Source organism: Orbicella faveolata, unplaced genomic scaffold (assembly GCF_042242905.1).
Source record: "Orbicella faveolata isolate gen_17 unplaced genomic scaffold, um_ofav_v1 contig_27, whole genome shotgun sequence".
Taxonomy (NCBI): domain Eukaryota; kingdom Metazoa; phylum Cnidaria; class Anthozoa; order Scleractinia; family Merulinidae; genus Orbicella; species Orbicella faveolata.
Window position 1 is genome coordinate 8359890 of NW_028301555.1, and position 23762 is coordinate 8383651.

The 23762-nt window shown below is 37.6% G+C and overlaps 2 protein-coding genes across 11 annotated transcripts in view; one reads left to right on the forward strand and one right to left on the reverse strand.

Annotated features, from left to right (window-relative positions):
- Window positions 1-23459, forward strand: part of LOC110039848 (kelch-like protein 40) — a 42381-nt gene extending 18922 nt beyond the window's left edge. The window contains exons 1-5 of one of the 9 annotated variants that reach the window (XR_002295583.2): window positions 5160-5298; window positions 6880-6979; window positions 7571-7726; window positions 8116-19180; window positions 21025-23459. The gene's annotated coding sequence lies outside the window, so the exon portion shown is untranslated. Of the gene's footprint in view, window positions 1-2716; window positions 2808-3128; window positions 5038-5155; window positions 5299-6879; window positions 7727-8115; window positions 19181-21024 lie in introns of those variants that run through there. The other 8 variants (XM_089296756.1, XR_016209385.1, XR_016209382.1 and 5 more) reach the window with 8 other exon arrangements.
- The window catches only part of LOC110039840 (uncharacterized), a 29169-nt gene that overhangs the window by 4216 nt on the left and 1191 nt on the right, over window positions 1-23762 (reverse strand). The window contains exons 1-13 of one of the 2 annotated variants that reach the window (XM_020744992.2): window positions 18560-18693; window positions 18373-18396; window positions 8088-8275; window positions 7556-7633; window positions 6877-6960; window positions 5723-5799; window positions 5182-5271; window positions 4151-4313; window positions 3066-3181; window positions 2286-2467; window positions 1462-1568; window positions 930-1077; window positions 384-556 (exon numbers count right to left, since the gene is read on the reverse strand). In XM_020744992.2, coding sequence (XP_020600651.2) covers window positions 384-556; window positions 930-1077; window positions 1462-1568; window positions 2286-2467; window positions 3066-3181; window positions 4151-4313; window positions 5182-5271; window positions 5723-5799; window positions 6877-6960; window positions 7556-7633; window positions 8088-8275; window positions 18373-18396; window positions 18560-18582 — 1453 coding nt within the window. In that variant the 5' untranslated portion in view covers window positions 18583-18693. Of the gene's footprint in view, window positions 1-383; window positions 557-929; window positions 1078-1461; window positions 1569-2285; window positions 2468-3065; window positions 3182-4150; window positions 4314-5181; window positions 5272-5722; window positions 5800-6876; window positions 6961-7555; window positions 7634-8087; window positions 8276-18372; window positions 18397-18559; window positions 18694-23762 lie in introns of those variants that run through there. The other variant, XM_020744990.2, reaches the window with a different exon arrangement.

Here is a 23762-nt window from a genome sequence, read left to right on the forward strand (position 1 = left end):
ATTTGGTCTCTCCAGGAGCAAGTGAAGAGTCTGTTGTGGTTAAGTCTGAATACAACCCATGTGGCCCATCAGGCCCGAGCTTATCCCGATTTCTGTCGCATGAAGTGACTAGGAGTATTTCTACTCCCCCCCTGGATGGGATGCCAGTCCATAGCAGGGTTACTCCCAGCATTAGGATCGCCTATACCTATTTATACACCTGGGTGGAGAGAGGCAATGTGAGAGTCAAGTGTCTTGCTCAAGAACACAACACAATGTCCCTGGCCAGTGCTCTAGCCCGGACCAGTAGATCCGGAGATGAGCCCACAAACCATGACGCCTCCCTTAAAAGACACAGCCAAAGTGATGCCCACAATTTTTTATTGCTTTTACTAGGTACTTACAGGTCTCATGCCACTTAGGATAAACCATCACTTGGTCATCGTACTGAGCATCTTTCAATTCACCATTGACATCAGAATCACTTTCCACCTCAGTGATGTAAGCATGAGGATGCATAGCAGGCTTGTCTTCTAACTGGGCCATTCCCAGTACAACACCACGGTGTTCCACTTCACTGAATACAAAATCATACCATTTAGTTAATGGTCTAAGTAAACACTTATTATGATCCTATAAAAATTCACTTTTCATGAATGGCTCACTTGTTACTGATAGAATGCAATAGTGTGACAATTTTCCAGTTTTGGTTTAAACATACCCAAATGGTACATTTTTAGCTGCTTTTCATTTAAGTGTCTACTACTCATCTTCTTTTTTTTTTTAACACAACAGTCATCTTGGTTGCACCTCAAGAACTATTTACTCATAAAAAACTCAACAAGTTCATAGTCTAATAATTTTTGTTAAATAGAAGTCCGTTACTAGTCTAATACTACTGTACTACTAGGCAAAACAAGATTTGAGGCATCTTCTCTGCAAATGCTAACCTGACAATATAATTCAGACACAACATTTGTTTCAGCTCTGGGTTTGTAGGATGTGGAATGAGAGATGCCTTGGTTTGCATCCATACCCAACCACCATTTTTGTTCATCCAGCGATAGTACTTTGTGAGAACTTGGCCCTTTGTCAGAACTGTGGATGAAAGTGGGCATAAGCATTATGATCAGAATGACCATGAATACTTAACATTAACTGCTATAGGTACAGTAGAGAAAGACATTTAAACAATAGAGGACTTTTTCTGTGTTTATATAGCCTCATCTAAGCACAAAGGGGGTTGGGAGAATTTGAGACAGTTATGCAAGGCAGAGACACAGTCAAGGGTTTGCATAACTAAATATTTCTCAAAAATACATAGAAATCTAAAATATCCTGTGAAATATGGTGTTTACATACTCTCATCTTAACACACCTATCAACCAATAAGAGCAAGTGTAGTATCTCAGCTATTTCATAAACTTGTATAGCCAATTTCTTGAATAGTATTTTATCTTTCACGACTAAAATTGCCCTTACATTTTGCATGGTGACCTTGAATCACACCAACATCATTGCCATGGTAGAAATCATAAGCAGATATTCCAACAATGTCTCTCGCAAAGTAATCCATAAATTTGTGGATTCTACCAGAAATGAAACAAAACAAAGGTTAAGTAGACTGAATGAGGCTTCTGCTTCAATTGAAAATCACTTGTCTTGCCCTTGATCATGAGTCCAAGAATATTAACTGTTTTAATAGAGTGCTGTAAAACCAAAACCGCAAAAATCTTACTGGCCAATTAGAGAGGACAAACACAATCTCATTGCACAAAGTGGCCAAAAATGTGTGCGCAAATCACAATTGGTTTTAGTTTTACTTTTAATTAAAACTTAACATAGGCTAAGGCAAATGTGAATTACTTTACATAGTCAACTCAAAACTGCTCTAAATAGACATTGCTGCAAAAAATATGAACATTCAGGTAACTTATAGTCACAATAGGTGAATCATTCAGTCTGGAGATGAATGGAGATGTTTTGTCTTGATCCTTCAATTTTTTTACTAAATATAATTTTCACTTTTGCATATTCTGTTACACTTGCTTACTGCCCCACAAGCATATTTTTTGTATTTTGTACGTCCATTAACAATTTTTTCAAAATTTTGTGATCAAAAATACCATCAATAAAAAGAGTTGTGTACGTGTGCATGTAGCTATGTGAACACACTCTACGCATTTATTATCCGCAGCTCCCAAAATAGACAATGAAACTTTGATGTACAACATTTGATGTTTAGATTTATTTTGCCAAGGAGTGAATATAAATGAAGTCAAACAGGAAGCAGGACTGGTTCAGACCTTCCTTCGCAATAAACAATTCTTAGATCCATGTTGACTCGGCTCACAAACATGTTGCACTCCAGTGGTAGCTCATTGATGTTCATTGTGGGAAGAGGTTGTCCGATAGCCACAAAGGCATACTTAGGACCAGGAAGACCTCCAGCAGAATATTTCTTCATTCTTCCCATGCAGTGAATAACCTAAAACAAAAGAGCTCACATTGAATAACTTTCATTATATATGGGTTATTGACCAAACATGAGGTCAAGATGGCTAGATATTGGCCAAGTTCTTTTTTTACGCGTTTATGGACCGAGACAGAGTCCAGGTCCATAAACATGCCAAAAAAAGATAGAGACCAATATTCAGCCATCTTGACCGTAGCGTATAGTTTAGTGTAGCCACTCAGATTGGCTACTTAAATGTAATTCTAACTTTTTTCTCTGTAGATTAGCATGGTGTGTGACCCTAAAAGAAGAAGACTTGACAATACTGGTACTTTCCTTACGGCACTGTATCTTTGCAGTTATGTTGTACAAGGTGGGTTTGACACTGAGGCTATGGATGTATTCCAAGTGTTGCCAATTGATTTAAATCTATGGGGTTAGGGTTAGGGTTATGATTAGATTATGAGTTCGAAATTTCTATCGCGTGATAGTTAAACAGGGCGCAGCCCTTGTCTATCACTTGATAGAAATCTCGAGCTCATAATCTAATTCTTTAATACATGTACAAACCCAATTCTTAATCAATGAGCGCACATATTTTCTTTGGGCTATTTTAAACATGTTAACTAACCTTGAACCCAGAGGATTTTGTGTAGGAACCTCCTCGTCTTACAAGGGTGCACTTCATTCGTAGAAAGAACGATTTGGGTCTCTCTTTATTAGGAAGCTCTGCCTCTTCAGTGAAAGCTGCACAAAGCACAAAAACTATCAGGTAAGGATTGACCAAAACATTTTAGCTTTGGACTTCTTGTGATATTACCTTTTAAAAGCTATTTTTACTCTGAAAATAACCCTCTCTCCCTTTGTCCCTTCAGCAGTCTTCAGCAGCCCTCTACTAGTTAACATCTATACTATATAACAAACAGTGTAGTCACCCCTTACTAAAGATTAATATCGGAAAGCCACAAAAAAATGTCTATTATATTTAGGAGATTGCATTGGGAAACACATGGAAGTTGCAAGGATCCCAGGTGTGGGTCAGGGAACCAGCATTATTAAGTTGCGATGAGTGCCGTGCATGTCAGATTTGCCTGTCCCCACCAGTGGGGGTAAATTTTCAAACCACTGCAAACAAATCCTGGCAGGTAAATCTGCAAAGACCCAGCTTCCTTTATGTGCTGAAGGGAAGAAGCAATCCTGAGGGCTTCTTCACCCTACAGAAATCATGATAAGTTCTAGTTGAAAGAGTAAATTTTACCTGGCTACAGCATGCAATCAAAGGGGATAAACAAAGTTATCACTGGCATGCATCCTTTAGTTCTGCTTACAGTAACTGTCAAATGCAAGTTGACACTTGATACTTACACCTTATCATACCATTCTGGTAGGCAAATCAGGTGAGTTTGGTACCCATGGCGTGACCGAACCAGCCTAATGTGCTGCCAAGCATACCAAAAAGGTACAATAAGGTATTTACAGTGTACCATATCCAGATTCGGCCAAAGGACAATATTGCAGCCATATCAGGTCAGTGGCTTGATATCACAGGATATCAGGACAGCAGACACAGCTTTTGATTGGTTAATTGTGAATTTGGGTACCATAATCGTGAGAATCAAGTACTGAGTAATGGAACGAGTATCAAGACTCAATTCACTCAAAATGCGACTCGATTCTTGACACTCGATTCACACAACAGTGCTAATCTTAACTCACCTTGCTCATTTCCAAAGAAAGGAATATCATCTGTGTATCTCCCAGCAGCTGCCTCATTATTGGGATTTTCTAATTCTTCCTTTCCAGCCTCCAAAACATTGGACAAATCCTGCTGATCCTCAGGGTGAATATAACAGTACATACTGCTTCCTGTCAGCTCCACCTATAATGGAACGAAAGGGTATCACATGAGCAAACATTTCACTGTAGTTCTGGGTACACGTGGCCTCAGTCATGGGATGTCTTTCTTCCCATCCTCTGGGAGAAAGGCATTTGAAATTTGACCGAAAAGATTCTACTCCAATGATGACCCTATGGTAGCTCTTCAGAGATCTAAGCCCACAACTGTCTCATGAACACTTTGTGGACATCCGTTGAGCTACTAAGCCACCCAAAATTCATCACCTGTTAAGACACTGCAAAGGCTGATCACTGTGACTGCTGATTGCTTATTGTTATATTATAAGCAAAAGTGCACATGTTTCATTGATTCATTTGTCAATCAGTTTGGTGATGAGCACAATAGAAATCATCAACCAGTTGTATAACAATCATTTTTAAGGGAGTATCACGGATAGAAACTATCTTTGGTACATCAAAAGCTCAAGATACATGTAACATAAAATTGTCATGACATGCAATCCCGGTCCTTGGGATACTTAGACTTTTGCCAACATAACATTATGGTCTTTCTGTCCACCTCCCCCTCCCCACCCCCAATACAATGTAGATTGTATAGATTATAGCTTTTGATAGTTTTTGCTCTCCTGACAAAAGATGTGTAACAGGTAGCCACATATTTTTGAGCCAGAAGTAACCATCTCCTTCTGTCTTTTCAGTTTGCATCAACTATGCCTTTTCCTGCCTTCTGCCCAGAACTCTCAATGGTAAATGTGCTTTGCATAGAATTTTTGGATCTTAAATTGTTAAGTACACTGTATCCATCAGGCACCTAGAAACTGGTGTCCAACAAGGTCTATGTTTAGACAAGCCCACTGCCAATCTCCCTGTCTATCATCTATGACACTCACCTGTGACAGTCCAAGATGCACAGACACTGTCTCTGAAACATAAAGGACTTTTGCATCGCTGGAGAGAACAAAGAGGAATCCATCCAGTGCCTGAAGCCAAACAAACATTGTGTATGTGTAAGTGGAACTTATAAAGATGCTACAGACTTTTTGCAATCATTTTTGCCTTGGCAATAATTTGGAAATTGATTCACCATTTCTCATGAAAAAGTAAAAAGGTTGCCACTCTTAAGTCTACCACCTAAAACTGAATCAACCTGGATGGGATGCCAGTCCAATGCAGGGTTAACCCCAGCATTAAATTCACTGGTACCCATTTATACACCTGGATGGAGAGAGGCATTGTGAGAGTAAAGTGTCTCGCCCGAGGACACAACACAATGTCCCTAGCCAGGGCTTGAACCCGGACCACTTGATACAGAGGAGTGTGCACTAACTATGACGCCACAGCACCTCTGACAAATATTGTAAGGAAAATGTATCATTTGCTACAAAAAAACAATCATTTGGGCAATTTTAGTTCTGGTATATCTGCACTGACCTGTAACAAAAAGATACCACTGTTGGCTGCCAGGTCACTAAAGCTCGTGCTACTCTGATTGTATGGAACAACTGAAGCTGAAAACAGAATAACTAAGTTAAATATAGTTAAATGGAATTTAACATAGTTAACGACTAGGAGCTAGTCTGGTCAGTAGCGTTTTTATAGGCGGTTGTCAGTGTCTTGGCCGTCTGTGAGCGTTTGGTTAGCGTTTGGTGCGTTTTGTAGCGTTTGATATAGTTCAATGGAATTTTACATAGTTTATGACCAGGAGCCAGTCTGGTCAGTAGCGTTTTATGTAGGCGTTTGTTAGTGCCTTGGCCATCTGTTAGCGTTTGTTTAGCGTTTGGTGCGTTTCTGTAGCGTTTGCAACAGTCATATGGTCACGAGAGCCCTGGGGCTGACATTGTCCAGCGGTATATTTGGTTAGTACATGTGTTGTCGTCCCATGTGCTCGCAGTGTGTTCATCGTTCTGTTAGTGTGGCGTTGTGGATTGAATTATAGTTTAGCGGTTCTCGGCGTTCCCTCCCTATCCCCCCCTTTCTTTTCAGCATTTTATTTTATTTATTTATTTATTTATTTACTTATTTATTTATTTATTCATTTATTTTCCACCAATGCCGTCTGGCTTGAGTGTGACGGGTGCCTGTAGGGGGCTTGGCGCGGGGGGCTCGTGGCTTGGTTGCGGGTTGGGCAGGCCAGTCGGGTGTTCTAGCGCCTTGGGGATGTGACTGCGGTTGCAGCCCCCGGGCTTCGTAGGCACCTTCCCTCCACTAGCAACTTGGGCGTTAACATAAACATATTAAATATCAATAAAGACATTCTAAGTCATCAGCATGAACTAATAAAATGTTTAACACTGATATCATAAGTGCTTAAAGCTTTCTTATTTGAAAGGGTTTCATACAGAGACATTAGAGTGAATCAAAACTTTCTTGAACAGCATAAAACAGCACAACATGAAAATATAGTGTACTCCATCTAAGGGGTTCATCCAAAGACTTGAAAAGTCGGAACTGCTTTGTATGGTATAATAACTGCAATACTTCATAAAATGCTGCTCAATAGCTTTCATTTAAATGTCTACATTGGGGTTTCTTCAGCTGACTTCATTTACAGGGTTAACAAATGCTTTCCATCTCTTAAATCTTACCAGCTGCAGAAGTACTGCTAGTCGGTGGCGGTGAAGAAATGGAGGATGGCGGAGAGGGACTTCCAGGACTTCCAAAATGAACATCTGAATAAACAAAAAGAAGGTCAGCCATGTTAGGGTTATTCCTGGGTTAAATAATTTTAACCCAGTGATTTGACAGCAGTAACTGTCAACCCTGCCTTACTGCATGAAAATATTTGCCCAGAGAGACAAGGAGAAAACCAGCTGAAAGTGAAAGAGCCCTTGATATTAAATTTTAAGGTTCCTCCAGAAAAAAAAAATGATGGTCTTTTTCCCAACATCTCACATGCGGTTTAATATTTCATTTTCATTTTTTTGGAAAATGTTACCTTCACTAATGAACCCTAATTTGGTTGAAAAAAAGAAAATTTGGCAAATGTAGCCCCACAAAGGTTTGGAGTAACCTCAAGGCAATACCTACATGAGGCCAAGAAAAGACACATCACCAGTATGTATATCTTTGCTGTCAGATATCTCTTGATTGGGAGAACTGATTGCATTAAGTAAGACATCAGTTGAAATCAAAGCTACATGTAGACTCTTAGCCTGGCTCAGAGATAAGTATGGATGACAGTATCTCTTGTTGTGTCGTTGATAGCCTACGAGGTGAAGGAAATTTATTTACTTATTTATTTATTCTATTTATTCATTTACTTACCTCCATCTGCATCAGACCCGGGTGAATTTGAGGACTCTGACAAGAGGGAGCTAGTCGACCCCAGACGATAACGTTTACCTGTTTAAGTTAAGTTAATGAGAAGTTAGCATGCTGAAATAACATACTAAGGCCACATTTGAGGGTTTCAACTCATGTTTTGAACGTCAAGAGGTAGGTTTTTACACAAGTCATTTACCTCAAAGCCCTATTGCCTTGAATTTTATTTTATGCCACATACAAATGCTGAAATTGAATAAGGGAACCCTTTTTCTACAAATTGAGTATACTTTTTAGGCATAAAATTACCCACATGTAGCCTTTTGTTGTTGTTTGTAGAAAGGCTCTGATTCTAAGTGGAAATCCAAAATCGACTAATGTCCAAATGGCAAATGTCTAACCTCAAATTGCAGTTAGATGTTTGCAGTAAACGAGGATCTTAAGTCTCTAACGACTGGACAACATATTCTATAAAGCATAGAGATGAATTGAGTGTATGGATTTGGGTTACCAGAAAAACAAGGAAGAATCTTACCTCTTTTTCCAAACTGTTTCATATTCAGGTAACTGATTGTAAGTCGCACGATGGAAGCCTTATCCAGCTGGGATGTAATGGCACTGGGTAATGGCAGGAGTTTGGCCAGCTCATCAAACTGAGCATTTTCCTTGCCACGTCTGCTTCTTGCTGCATCTCGGGATCTCTCTTTGCGAAGTTCAACAACTCTGTAGCAAAGTAATGATTGAGAAAAAAAAATATTTTTAACCCATTGATGCCTGAACGAAATTACCTGCGACCCACCCCTAATTCCCTGGTGTTTTTTTGGAATATTTCGGAGCGAGCGAAAGCACAAAAATAAACCATATGCACAGTAACCACAGACACAAGATCAGGTTTCAAGACATCGTTTATTTAAAGTTGAATTAATGAAGGGTCAGAATATTAAAAAATATTAGCAAAAAGAACTCAACATGATGTGGAAAACTGATGAGAAAACAAGAAATTATATTATTTCTTTACCGCACGACAAAATGACCTACAGAAGCTGAGAAAATTGACTATGTGAAAATGAGTTAATTATTGACTTTGGAGGACAAAAACGAAACCAAAATACAACAGAATTTCATTCTTGTACTATAACCGCTAACATTTGAGAAAACAACAAAAAATAAAAGCAAAGGACTCATGTAAAATTCAATCTGAAAAAAAAAAATTGAGCAATTTCTTCGCCGCGCAACGAAAATATTACGACGCTGCAAAAGAAAGATGAAAGTCGTAAATCAAAAAGATGGCAAAAACAAGCGAATTATTTTGAGATCAGTCGTACTTCAACTGTGTTAAATTAGTGACCATTTAGTTCTTTTCTCAGTGGTTCTGTAGTAGCTGAATAAGCCTCCAAAAAATATTTGAACGAAGCAAATAAACTAAATAAACAAAGCGCCTGGACGTCGCCATAAATTAAATATGCAGAAATCCAGCGTGCAAGTTACTGTTCGCTTTTAAAACCTAAAATTCCCAAACACAGGGAACCAAATGAAAGAAATGCGAAAGGAAGTTCAATAACAATAAATTTACATTCAAGCTGAGACGAAGAAACCTATTTAAAAGCAAAAAATTGTTCAAAATTTCGCAGATGAGCTTCGTTGCATGACCACATGTTCAAATTATTCTTCACGCTAACACGAAAGCTTGGGGTTTTGCCGACAGCTTTTGCAGTCATTTTAACGCCCGTGGCTTTACCGATCGTTTCAAAGGTTGAATTCAACTTCGAAGTAATAGTGCACATTACTATTTTTGTTTCTTAAGTCCGAAAAGCTGCTTTAATTCTGCAACATGTCGTCAAAACTTACTTGAAAGCGCTCCGATCTTCATGTTTTCGCGGCACTTGAAGGAAGGAAAAATTATTCACCAGAAAGGTTTGAGGACTTCGAACACCTTGACCTTCCATTCTGAGGCCACCTACACATCGATTTATGTTTCTCCTTTCCATTTTAAGTGCCAAAGAAGTAATTCCTCCATTTTAGGAATGAAAACAAGACCTTGGAAGTTTTAGATTTGGCCCGCAACGTGCCATGATTAACTGCACTTTTCGAGCTCATGATTTTAAGAAGAAAAACCGCCTTTCTACGACCCCTGAAGTCCTCTGAAAATATGCTCAGAAAGTCCATTCTGATTGGTTTATTTGTCCTCAAGAACAATAGAACAATAGGGGAACTAAAAAGTCTTCAGAGAGGGTAGGAAAGGCAATTGTTCCGAAGTGCTCTTTTTCTGGCGGTTACGGGCGGCACAGGGAAATGGAAGAGTTTTTCGCACAGGCGGTTACGGGCACCACAGGCGTCAATGGGTTAAGTAATTTATAGAGTGAATTTCAATTGACTCTCTCAACTTCATTAATAATTCATCAAGTTTAAACAAAGGAAATCATGACTGTGACAATGTTTGGATATCTGATCTTGATTAGCATAGATTTTTACAATTTTTATTCTCCGTTTCTCCTTAGTGTTAGTTTTGATTGAGAAGATATATCAAACATGAAAGACAGTGTTTGACCACATTTCCAAACACCTTGAAGTTTGTCAAAAATACTCCACTATGCGTCATATTTTCAGCTCTCTTCTCAGTGTTTGGAAATGTGGTCAAACACTGTCTTTCATGTTTGATATATTACCGGTACATCAAAAGTAATTACGCAATTATTTTGGTTTTGGTTTACTACAGTTTGAGATTGACTGAGTAGTTGAATTGGTACAAAGTAGAGTGGTTTTCAATTGAGTGTCCTAAAACCAAAACCAACCCAATTACTTACCAATTAGACTTCTCCACCAATCTGAAACCGTAGTAAAACCAAAACCAAAGTAATTGTCTAATTACTTTCGACACTCAATTGAAAACCGCCCTAATTGGTAAGTAATTGATTTGGTTGTGGTTTTGCGACATTCAATTGAAAACCGTTCTATGACAATATCATTAATATGACCGTCTCCTTTTAATACCTTTTAATCCTGGTCGGTCTCTGTCATACTAAACAACACCTTTGTTATATTCGCACACTGGCCTAATGACAGTCAAATTAATGGGAGTCCAACTCTATATTTGACAAAGCATTAGAGCTTTAACTAAGTTTTCCTCTGTAAAGAACATGTATAGAAGAACGGTGCAACTAGGGCATGATAGAAATGTACAAAGAATAACCAGCTTTAGGAAATTGCTTTTTAGCTTATAAAAATTTGAGTGATGTTACCAATTCTAACAGTGAACATGCAAGTGCTTTATATATGAGAACAAAGCATAGTTGAGGCTGTTAATTACGTAGTATCTCCAAGTAGATTTTGTATTACCAATTTTTATTTTGAGAAAATATACTACGCATATTTTCAAAACTTTTGACAGCTTGTTTGGGACCTTGGATCATGTGCGTTCTAAAGAGTGCAATTGAACCCTGCTATTTCACACTCTCCAAGGGAAAAAAATAGTTTGAAATAGCAGGAGTCCGGAATAGCTTACAGTAAATGACTGACAGAAGGGAAAATCCAAGAGAAACGGTTTCAAGTTCCAAATAAGGGAAACCAAGTTTGAATTAGCAACATCCAACTGTAGCAATATTGAATCTCTCAGGCCATTGTTGAACCCCAAATAGGAACAAAGTAATTCCAACAAGAGGAGAATTGAAAGAGTTCTAAAATACTCTTCCATCAAGAAAACTATACATGTAATCTCGATTTAAATCTAAAGATACTGCTTTGCTGTGGTAGAAAACCACACTAGAGTATAACCACTGCTGTCAAAGGTTAAAGAAATCTGTCAACCACAAAACTCAATAATTAAATGATGCCTGCACAACTGATTTGTATTTTGGTCACGTTTTGTGAAACCCAAGCACAAAATGTAAAATAGGGCATGCCTTTTAAGGCTAAAAAAACTGACAAAGACAGAAAAAGAAAGGAGAAAGACATGGTATTGAAGCATTGTTTTTCAGTTCCTGAATAGGAATCCATACAAAAAAGTTTTTGTGGAAATGACTGAGTTATCAAATTTAGTTTGTTTGCCATCTTGCAGATATTTCTTTTGATAGTATTTTATTTGCTTTCCTTCAGAGCACTTTATGGTAACACAAACAAACTTTCTCACTGTGATTAAATTACTAACAATAGCTAGTACATACAATTTAGCAGATAAATACTTATAAATGTAGATGGATAAAGGTTTCCTCATATTATTAATGATATCTCTATTTCAAAAACAACCAACTCACTTCGCAAATTCACAAAAGGCAGTAGTGACGAACAAGCTCGGACATGCTTCAGAGCACTTCAAATTAAATTGAACAAACACTGCATACTTAAATTGCAGTCATGCTCTGTTTTCCACATGACACTGAAAGCAACAGGACACTTCAATTGACCGGCTTTATCTGATCCTCAAAAGAAATCATGGCTCCAAGCCAACACCACCACACAACATGTGCGTTGATGGTGTAAATTGTAAGAGTCAAAAACCGTGACTTTAGCCTGCCACAGAACATGCATAATTAAACAGTTGCACGTGTTGTTTTAGTTATTGATCACGAGCTACTGCACCAAACAACAGCACCGTGTTTAATGATGGCAGGTGGGATTGTTTTATGTCTCTTATAACTATTAAAGGTCAAACAAAGTGCACATTCCAGTGGGAAAAAAAAAAAAATTCCCCATGCTGCTGAATATAGATCTACTATTTCTATGGTCAGTTGAAAATAATCTCATACAGGAGAATTTAACAATAGCAATGAAAACAAAGAGACAAAAAAAAAACCCCTGCTGAAACAATAAGTTCTTAAAATAGCAAATTTGGAATACCATCACATAATCATTTTGGGCCATTGGAAAGACTCAGCGATTTGTTAAATTCGTGAACCAATATTTGAACACTCCAGGACCAACATTTTAACAACTCAAGACAAGAGCCTGAGGCTGTACATAGAAAAATATATATCGGTTCAGTGAGTGTTAACACTTCAAGGTCATTCAGCACCTAGTAACAAAAACATTTCAAGACATCATTTCGTGTATCTTACACGTCTTTAAGAACAACCTAAACTTGTGTAAAATATTTACAAAAAAGCTACACTGGTGAAGACTGACTTTGGTTATATGTAATTTCTGATGGCTATCCCTGGTCTAATCGCTGACAAAACTATAATATCAGTTGTACTTACAAAATAATTGCTATTTCATTTTTTTGTGGTGGTAAAATTATTCAGTAAATGACAGATGGCAATCATAACATTGATGTAAATTTAAAAAGCTAGGACAATCGTCAGATGATTCTGATATGTGTTAAATTGTCTTAGAATGCTGCTACACTGTTCAAGATCAATTTCAGTATTGTGGTGAAATGCACATGCTTCAATCACGAGTACTAATTGGTTCTTATAGATTAGAATCCCACCATAACTATATGTAACAGATAACAGAACACAACCACAAAGAATTTTTAGCACATGCACAGGGTACAAGTTATCAGAGCACAGGCGATATTTAGCAAGAGAGAGGACCAAACACAAACTTAATATTGAATATTAAATATATCACATTTAAGCACATGCTTCACCTAGCACCATAACTGTTTGACATTTATGGTCTTTGTAGCAAGCAGAATCTCTGGTAGATTGGAATAACTTAAACAATAATTCTTTTGTTAACAAAAAGCAGCAATAATTTAATACTTCCATGAGATCTACATTGTAATGTAAAGCAGCTTGCTGTTATGGTAACTGTTTACCGGTAATACTCAAACCTAGCTTTATATTGCAACAAAAAGGAATCATAAAGCAATAATTATTGATGTTGAGAATTATATGTTGAGAATTAAATTGAAAATTTTCTTTGCTACAACCATCAATCTGACAGCTATAAACTGACTCTTGTGCAGTATAATTTATAAATAAACAAACAAAAAAATAACATAAGTGCTGACATGTATATTAGACTGGTTTCCTCAGATAAAGAGAACTTTTTATGGTACATATAAGTACATATCAAGTAGATAAAAATTTGGATTTATCACGTGCTGCCACATTTGGTCTGAGCACAGATAAAAAATTCTCCCACAGACATACACATATTCTGCGTCCATTTAAAAACAACAGTTTAGGTTGTAACAAATGAATGATAAAAGCAACGTGATAATTTACATATGCGTCAATGAAAAGTTTGCATGCTCTTATTTTGTCAAGCTTATAACAACCTCAATCTGCATTGCAAAGCAGGACTCTAAAATTAGACAACACTTAAAATGGAAAAACTGTTGAGCAAAATAACTTCTCATTAAATATTTTTCACTAGATCATTTTACACAAATACTGTTTGGCATTCAGTTTCTCGTTTCAATTCTTACTTCATGTACTTTCCAAATTCCCTCTTCACTCAATTTGGCATGTGTTTCTCCTATTGCAGTGAGAATGTGTTTCTGACTGTGTGTTTGTTTGCAGTTTCCACAGCCAAATTTGAATTTTGCAAATTTTACATGAATAACAGACTATGTATTTATAAGATAGCAGCAACAGATATGGAAATAATTAAATGTGACATCAATGAACATTATTCGGTGAAATTTGGTAAACATTACACTAACTTTGAAAGGCATTTGGACATGATGTCCATGGACTGATCCTGATGCAAACTCGATGTCTGAACACAAAATAATGTCATATTCAACTGCATTTACATGTTGTATTCTGCCATCAAGGACAAAATAACACATGATTGATAAGTTCAACTGGATGAACAAAATGCACCCTATTGATAACAACCTGTGAAAATATTGCAATGAAAGCCACTAAAAGATGACACGACCTCAAGCAAGGTTTAGTTGGCAATGACAAAATCTGCTTGACAGACAGAACTTTACTTTGTGGTTTTGTAAAACAGGATATTAAATCATATAGATGTACTTTCCTGGCAAAACATCTCTTGACACTGTCATAATAACCACATGTGGACATACATGTAACACTTCCTACACACAGCTTAACTTCACCAAAAAACAAGCTTGATAAGGAATGGTTGTCTACACTTTCCAGTGATGATGCAACAAATTTTGCACTGCTCAGCATAAATGTCAAACAAAAGACTTACGCTTTATAGCTGACACATCCTTGCCAAGTTGGCAGCTTACACTATGATTGTCTCTTGTTCATGTTTAGTCACAGCCATTAAGTTTGTAAGGAGTTAAGATAGTCCTTCTTCAAATCTGATGCCATCACCAGTCAGATTTTTCAAAATTTGACTCGATCATAAAACTTGTTAAGGTTAAAAGTTCAATTGAATAACAGAGAATGTACAGAAAGAGATATTTACAAGTATTAGAAGCGTGAAAAGATTTTGCTGACAAAACATCAATTGGCCACATGTACTTTGGTGATCCCTAATAAGCTTTGTGGGTTTTCCAACAGAAAAAAGGAAAACAAAACAGTCACCTTGTTTTTTTGTTTTTTTTTTTCATTTACTACCCTTTAGAAACTTTTTATTTGTAAGTATTAGAAACTTGACAGATTTTGCTAGCAAAACTCATTGGCTTCATGTACTTTTTAGTGATCCCTAATAAGCTTTATGGGTTTTCCAACAGAAAAAGGGAAAACAAAACAGTCATCTTTTTTTTTCATTCACTACCTTTTAGAAACTTTCTGCAGGTAACAATCAAGCAACAGTTTCAACATTGAATAATACATGTAATTCAAATTGACAGCAGTTTATCACTTCTTCTCTTCCTCCATGACAAAATTACTTAATAATTGCACATTATCACATAAAACACAACTTTTCACTTCCTACATCTAAGCCAAATCTCCATATCATTTACAATAATGTGTCATGTGGTTCTAACTTTTAAGTTTCTGCATGAAATGCACATGACCTTTACATGATCCTTTAAATAAACACTTTAGATCAGTACTTAAATGAGGTGTTGTTTGCTTTCTAAATACTTTGGTTTTTCTTTAGGTAAAAGGGTTAAACTGTGTGACTGATTAGATTTTTGTCCTTCCATGCTCTTGCACAAGTATGTGCTGGTAGTCTAAGGCACGAAAAACCAATCCCTAATTTAGAGATGTAAAACCAAACCAGCTTGTTCGCAAGGTGTAAGTAGACAAGAAAGCTACATGTATTTTGTCTCTGTTTCAAGCAAAAGTGCAAAGAAATTTTAAACAATGTCACTGAAACGAATTGTCAAGCACAATCTATAATGCCATTTTGATCCTTGAGCTAAACAAAAAGTAGTTACAATACAAACAGTAGTAATCATGGCAACTTGGAACATCTGCCAGAGAAAAACATTGAACAGCAAAAATGAGTTATTGTATAGGCTTCACAGATGAACAGCATATGCAGCTAGCTAGCTAAATCTCTCATTAATTTCACTTCATTCACATGTTTTAATCCTGTATGTGTACATACAGCTTGTATAAGTATCAGAGAATATAGATCCACTTGACCAACAAACAATGTAAACTAAACGCTGTATTTCTTTAGGAATTTGCCTTAACTTTGATTTCCACTTTATACCTCAAAATATATGCTTTAAAATTTACTTTTTTTAAACTTCCTATCAAGAAACAGATTGGGCATGAACTTGACAGTGAGAACATGTTTTTAAGTTACTTGTATTTGCTCACTCCACATGGATGGAGCAGGTACACATGCAAGTTGTAAAAACACATTTTTCCAATGTTACTGCCTACGCACCACCCGCATGTTTAAAACTGTCAGGAAAAAGGTACATGTATAAGACAAATTAAAAAAGCAAGAAAATGTTCAGGTTTATTTTTGTTTATGGATGTTTGCACACCAGGGGAGGAAACCACGTGGAACTGATACAATCCAAGTATAACTTAACAAGATCTACTAAGGTCACGGTCTGATCAAAGATACAATGAGATGGAATACAGAAGCATTATGACACTTTCTCACTAGGCAGATTTGAAATTACAGTCGGTGAAAGTCTTTTATGTCACAGCAGTTACACACAATAAAAGCAATCAGGGAATGTTTAAGCATACGCTCAGTTCTGGTGCTGTATTGATAACAAAATGAAGGTGTATATAGTCACCATGTGGCGCTGATTGATCACCATGAGTCAAGGCAATTCTAGTAATTTGCTAGATTAAAGTTAAGCTTTCAAATGTCTAAAATTTAGCCTGTTCATCAACGATCATGCTGTTTACATTTAGGTGAATGTCAATTCCCTAGCTAGTTCATGGCGTTTCCTTTAAAGTAAGCAATAAACCTGTTTTTCATGACAAAATCTCATTTTGGTGATAAAATTTAGTAGACTATTAGACTTTGCACGTGTGATGTTTATGAAGACTGAACAAAGAATGACTAATAATTCTAACTTCTTTTTCCAAGGCTAGGAATTGAAGAAAAGTTTTCACAATACTAAGAATCAAAAGCAACAACAGAACCATAAAGACAAGAGGTTGGAATTTATGGCAGAGGCTAAACTATCGTGTTAGCAAAACGAGCGTGAGGCGAGCAAAATACCGGTATTCGTTACAATTAGCTAGGCAGACAGAAACATTGCCGACAACAGTCTATCAAGGAACAAACACGCAATATTCCTGTTTCACTGTTAGCAAACTAACCGAATAAAAACAACGTAAACTTCAAAGCTTTCAGAAATTAATCACGCACGTAGGAAATTTTCTACAATCACGACACACACGCAAGATGAAATGGTTCGGTTCCTGTCGCCTCGATTCCCGTGGCTTCGATTTCAAAACTTCGATTTTCATTTTCAAGGCACTACTACCTTATGAAAGTAACATCAATTTATATCCAAAAGAGCCAGACAATGTCATGCAGTCATGAAGCAGGACAACTAGAACAAGAGATCTGAAAATTGCCAGTACAATACACTCGACGCGAAACAGCTGTCAATTCTGACGAAAATGAGGTACCTTTACATAGAGCAGAAACCGACAACATTAATGTAAATAAAAACTCCACCACAAGGCCACGGACCCTTTAAGATTCCACCTTAAACTTCAAAACCCCAATACAAATACCAAAGAAATAAGAATTATGTCGTGAGGGCAAATATATTACTTTTCATACACCGGTATGGGTTTGCGTGATCAAAGATTCCAAAGTATGGAATAAACCTTCAAGTTGTTATGAATCGGAAAGCAATTACGGTATTCCAACATTTGGTTCGTTCGATTCGATTTCTTAATCTATAAAGACAAAACGCCCAAATCCTGCAATGATCACTAGAATCATACAAAACCCAACCTTGAACAATTATGTTGTTACACTGGGAAATATGACAAAGAAGAACGGAACGTTCTTGGAAAACCTTATCAATTATTATATTGATGTACGGGTAATTTATTCACGGCACCGCTTTGGTGAATTGTAGTAGGTTGCGGGCGAAAAAAGATTCCAAACTACATAACAAAAACGTAGATCTTCGCGTTTAAGTTAAATCAAATTGTAAAAAAACCTCAAGCGTGTATGTTCGTTTGCGCATATTTACTTGAAGTGCCTCATGACCCACCAGCGAGCGAAGCATCTAGCGGAGAATGATGTAGTTATTGTGTGTGAAACTCTCGACGATCGAAAAACACACTTCCAAACACACGGCCTCAATTTCCGTTGCATGTGAATTCAGTCCTTTTTAACGTATCGGCTAAAAATCGCTTAAACCCAGCTGACAACACAGAGAGCTACGTTGAAACATGATTAGTTTACTTGAGACGACGGAGCGAAACGGCTGTGCCGCCGCGAAACAAACCGAGACGGAAAGATTCACTACATAATCTATGTTAGGCACACGTAATAATTACCTTGAGTTGTCGGCGCTTTTGGACCTGAAAACCAACAAGAAACATTAGTTCCTTTTCGCTACTTTTCCGATCTACATTATGAGGCAGGCTTTGGCAAAACATGAAGTTACATCAAATCACCGATGTGAATGCCATGTAATATTTACCCGTACCCTCTCGAACGAAACTGCTCTGCAACAGAACCTACCTCGTCGGTTTGTGAGACGGCATAGCTCGTTAAATTCTCCCACAAAGCAGCCCAAGAGCGTAAATCAGAAACTATCGAGACCTCAAAGGAGTTCGTAGGGCTCAAAAAGATAAATCATTTCCAAAGAAAACGACAATTCCAAGGCCCTTCCCGTGGACAAATAAAAAACAAGATGGCGCTTGTTTATCGTCTGACGAAAGGAAATATTATGCCGCATTTTTCCTCTGAAATATCACCTGATTGGCCGGAAGGTGCCGTAAAAATCACGTGATGACCTCACCGGGGGTAGGACTTGTATAAAACTGATTTCACGTTTTGATTTGTATAATAGCGATGTTTTCGTTCGTGTTTTAACAAAAGCATATTTATGTGTGATTCTGCCTACTTGAAGGAACAAAGACAACCTCAATATATGCTTCCGCCGGGATCGGCAAGACAATGGACTGTGATCAGGAACATTTTCAAAAACGCGAAAGTGTCGCGACGCGAAACAGTAGACTGCAATGACAGCCCCGTTTCGATGCGACACGCTAAAATTAACGATGGTTTTCCAAAGCGGAAAGAAACAGACAAGATGAAGCTGAATACGAGAACTTCCGTTAAAGCCTCGCCGATGAAAAGGTACAGAACTAAGCAGCAAGCAAATATTTACTTTATGGTATGAAACCAGAAGGAGTGGCAATCTTTCAATAGGCAACGCCCCCCGGAATTTGCATTGTAGTGCCGTGAACCTACGTCGTAAGAAAATTACCCACATGTAAGAGATATCAAAGTTCGAAACCTAATTATAAAAGATCCATGCTTAGTTTACCTGCATTTGTGCGGCGGCATTTTAAGTGGTGTCTGATTAGCTTTTACGGCGAACAAAAAACAGCTGGCGTCCCCGTTCCCTGTTCGGTCGCTTGATAAGCTCACGTAAAGCTCGAAACCAGCGTTTGAAAAAAAAATCCCCTTTTTTTTTTCTTTTTGTTTTCGAAAAACTTATAATCCTGACAACTTAGCCAAGTTTTTTTTTTTTCGAATTGCGGAATTCAATGCCCCTGACGAAATGATGAAGAAAACCTGCGAATTCGTGTAGGAAAACACGTTTTTGTGTGGACCATTTAGGGATTCCCCGTTATCTGTCTTATTAGTTATTTTAGATCCCGTCGATTCGGCGGACTTGCCGTACCCTAGATCCATTTTATTTTTTTGCATAAAGCAGTAGCATTTAGATTACCACAGCTTTAACCCGATAAATGAAAATCGAAGAAAAACTTGGAAAAGAGCTGACAGAAAATAAATAACTGCAGAAATTCGCGCACGCTCATTGGCTAATTTTCATTGTCCATAAGCGGACAGACATAAGGATTTATAATCTATGTAATGCGTAAACGAGCGAGAGCGGACAATTTGACAATTTACAATGGTAATAGGGCTGAGTGAGTCCAATTCAGTCTGTAATCATACGAGCGATTGACAAAATCGTGATTTGTTAATCACAAGTATGATTACAGACCGAATTGGACGACACGATGTCCTGTTACCACTTAATTAAAACTATGTCAAAATTCGAGAAATGAACAAACCATCGATTGATCACTGAATGATTAAACATCGCTATGAATGCTGAAAAACACAGCAGTTTACTCAACTAAGTGCACCGCAATAGCGTGCGCAAAATGACGCATACACTGTCCAATTAACTCTCCAATCAGGCTGCTGATAGCCAATCACGTTCAAGAATTTTGTTATGGTTTTTATTAGTTATTGTAAAAAACAAATTGATGTCAGTTTTTAATCCATCTGTCCTGTTATTGACAATGAATTTCGACATAACATTGTCAAAATAGTCTCCGGATCCGAACACAGACAGATTTTCACTGCTTGATGCAATTAATCTACAAGTCAAAGTTTATTTTGCACCCAAATGGGCTGAAATGTTTGGAAACAGGGAAACCAGGTGGTTTTATCAAGCTTATCCTGATTTGGGATGGTTGTATGGCTGCCCCCTCCTCCTTCTAGAGAGTGATGCTAGTCCATATTTACAGGGTAATCCCAATATTTCAAGAGGGTCAGGTTCACCATGCAGCAGGAGCCTTGGTGAATGGGGGGAGGGGGGGTCTCAAAGGCCAAGGAAGGAGGAGAGAATGTGTACAAAACTTGCAGGTTTTCTTACAGGGCAGGAATTGAAGTGAAAAGGCTAAAATAAAATAATGCTCATTATGTTAATTAAAGCTAGGGAATCCAGAGGTAAGTGGGACCTTTGTGACTCTTCCCTTTCTCCTACCACTGCCCCCACCCCTCCCCCCACCCCTCCCCCTCCCCCTACACATAGTTGAATATTGGTCACATACCAGAGAAGTCAAGAGATTAAATCAAAATTAATGTAATTAAATGCTCCAGACAAAACAAAATATTGTATACTTCTGATGGGGTTCTTTAAACCATGTCATCCTGACACAGTAACTATACTCTCCCACCAGATTTATTTGCTACAAAAATCTAACATGCAGAGAAGACAACCTATGATGGAATGAGGAAAAGCAACAACATTCCTGGACCTAGACAATAACGACATGGAAGGAGGGATAAACATAAGCATCCGTATTATGCAGAAATTGGCAGAGGTCATTCAACATTTCCCTTGTGGTTTGAAGCAGTCTATGGATTCCATTGATGTCTTCAAGATCAAAAAGAGTAATTTACCATTCAAGTTGTGCTGTTTAATCACCTACTGCTGGGCCAAATCCTTGAAGATTCAGCATGAACACTGCTTCTCTGTCTTGCTGCAGTATTTTCCACTCGAGTTGCCGACAGTGATGAGTGGTTATTAGAAAATCCCATAACTGATTTGTACATTTAATTTTGTAACCATGCTGAGCGTTTCCGATTTTCCAGTTAATTACCACATTGGATTTGACAGCAAAAGCTTTCAAGGGTTTACAAGTCACACTAAATTCTCATTAACATCCATTCAGAAAACTTGATTGTCTAGTAAAGCCAGTCCTCACTAGCGACGCAAGCCTAAGCGTAAGAATATCAAACCTTGTGTTTTTCTTATGCTTATGTCGCTATTATGTCCAGTGGGTACATGTTAGCATTTATAGCATACTTAAGCATAAGCAAAAGACTTTCACCCAATCAGCAAGCACTTTGATTATGCTTACATGCCAACCATTTCCCCGCTGAACGTAAAATTACATTAGCATATGCATGAGCATAAGAAGAACACTTATGCATATGCTTACCTCGCTGCCTTTCTCACTGGTGTACAAGTTTATGTTAATGGTTATGCTTAAATGCTTTTGCTTGCATCACAAGTGAGAACCGGGCTTAGGATGTCAAATCAATGAACATGACAATCCGTTTTTAATGTTGTAAATATTTCCTGTTGTTCAACTGCAATTGAAACTGGAGATCACAGTTCCTAGGTCGAAAGTTGGTTTCCTTATTAACAGAATAAAATGGTGTGACTACTTTTAATTTTAGCAGATTTCCATTTTTGTAGCTGAAATATGCAACACTTATGTTCCCATAAATATTATGGTGTACCATCTCTAGGCACAAAAGCCTTTCTTGCACCACAGGTAGTCTGTCTTTCTTGTGTTTAGTAATAGTAATTGGACCGAGCAGAGTACTATTCAGACAGTAATCAGGCAAGAAAATTCAAAATCAGACCAGCGCAAAGTGCGAGGCCAATTCTAAAATAACAGGCACAATTTCTCACTGAATTGTACAACACAAGGTCTGGTTACTCAATATTAATTGCATCATTGACAAATTTTGAGATTAAAAAAATCTTTTTAGAACTTCTTTTGAGCAAAAATGGAGAACCAATCACAATGCCCCTCTCTATGATCTAAGAAAAACACAAGTTTGAGTGTTGAGAGAGTGGAAGGAGTTTTGGGTCACTAAATTTTGATACTCTTTATAGGGTAATACAAATTCTCATTATCATGTTGATCATTGCCAAATTTCAATTAGTGATATGAGGAAAACTGTCGACACATGTTCGTTATGCATGAGAACATAAATCATGTGCATAAAATTTCAGTCAGCCATATTTCTTCTCAAAGGAAAAAGGAATATTGCCCATTATACTTCATTCACCCAGCATACTCTGTTGAAATCCCATTCCCTCTTTTCCCCTGTAAAATATATCATTGTTTTCTGTTTGTTTGTTTTTTTCCTATATCTGTTGGAGAAGTGGGGGATGGCCTATCACAGCAAATGTGTAGAAGAAATGCAAGGATAAAAGTGACCATTAGGTTGCAAAGGATGATGAAAGGAGTCTGACATTGTGGACATAATAATTTTGCTATCCCCTCCAGGATGTAGAAAGCAAGTAATCTTATGGTAAATTACGTTAGTTTTTTTTAGAGAAAGTACTATAGCCCTTCTTAGATATTTCAACGGTTTGGAGCGGCAGTTGTTCAAGGGCAGCACTGTGCTTATTTTTTTCAAGTAATTGTGGTACTTATTTGAAGTGCTGTAGTTATTTTGTAACCTATTCTCTATACCTGGAGGGGGGCACTTAAATGTATTTTCAAAAATATATCCCTTTGTTGTCCCTTGTAATCTAATGGTCACTTGTTCCTCTTCGACCTTGGGCTCTCCAATGTGGAATCTTTTTGGGAGAACAAAACGGCCTTGCCTGGAATGGCAAGTGCATTGGACTTGCAACTGAGTGGTCAGGGTTCCAATCAAGTCCATTGTGTAATGTACTCTATATAGGGCAAGACCCATTTTACTCACAATGCCCCTCTCTAGCTCTCTACTCTTTGAGAGGGTCGTGGCCAATATGGGGACATACTGCTGGACAGTATGGAGTATATAATTTTACGTAAGTCCGTCCTTAATGGGGTCTGAACCTGTCCTAAACATGCATGGATGCACAATTGTCAAAAAAAAAAGAAAAGTTTAAACTCGGCAAATATCATCCAAGATTGAAGATGTTTGCAGACGTTTTGCAGGACAAGCCAATTTCAGATAGTTTTCAAGGCGAAAAAAAATAATCGTTCAGTTGTCAGTCCAGTTTGTCCTGAGTTTCTGGAATAGAGGTGTTTTAGAATTTCAGGTTTTCTATGTGCTAAACAGAGGGTTTCACGTCCTAAGTCGCACCCCTTTACCCAAACGGAACATGATGGCAAGTGCCCCCACCCGCTTGGACTAGCTCTTCAAATTCTTAGGACATAAATAGTTCGATCTACAACATTATTAT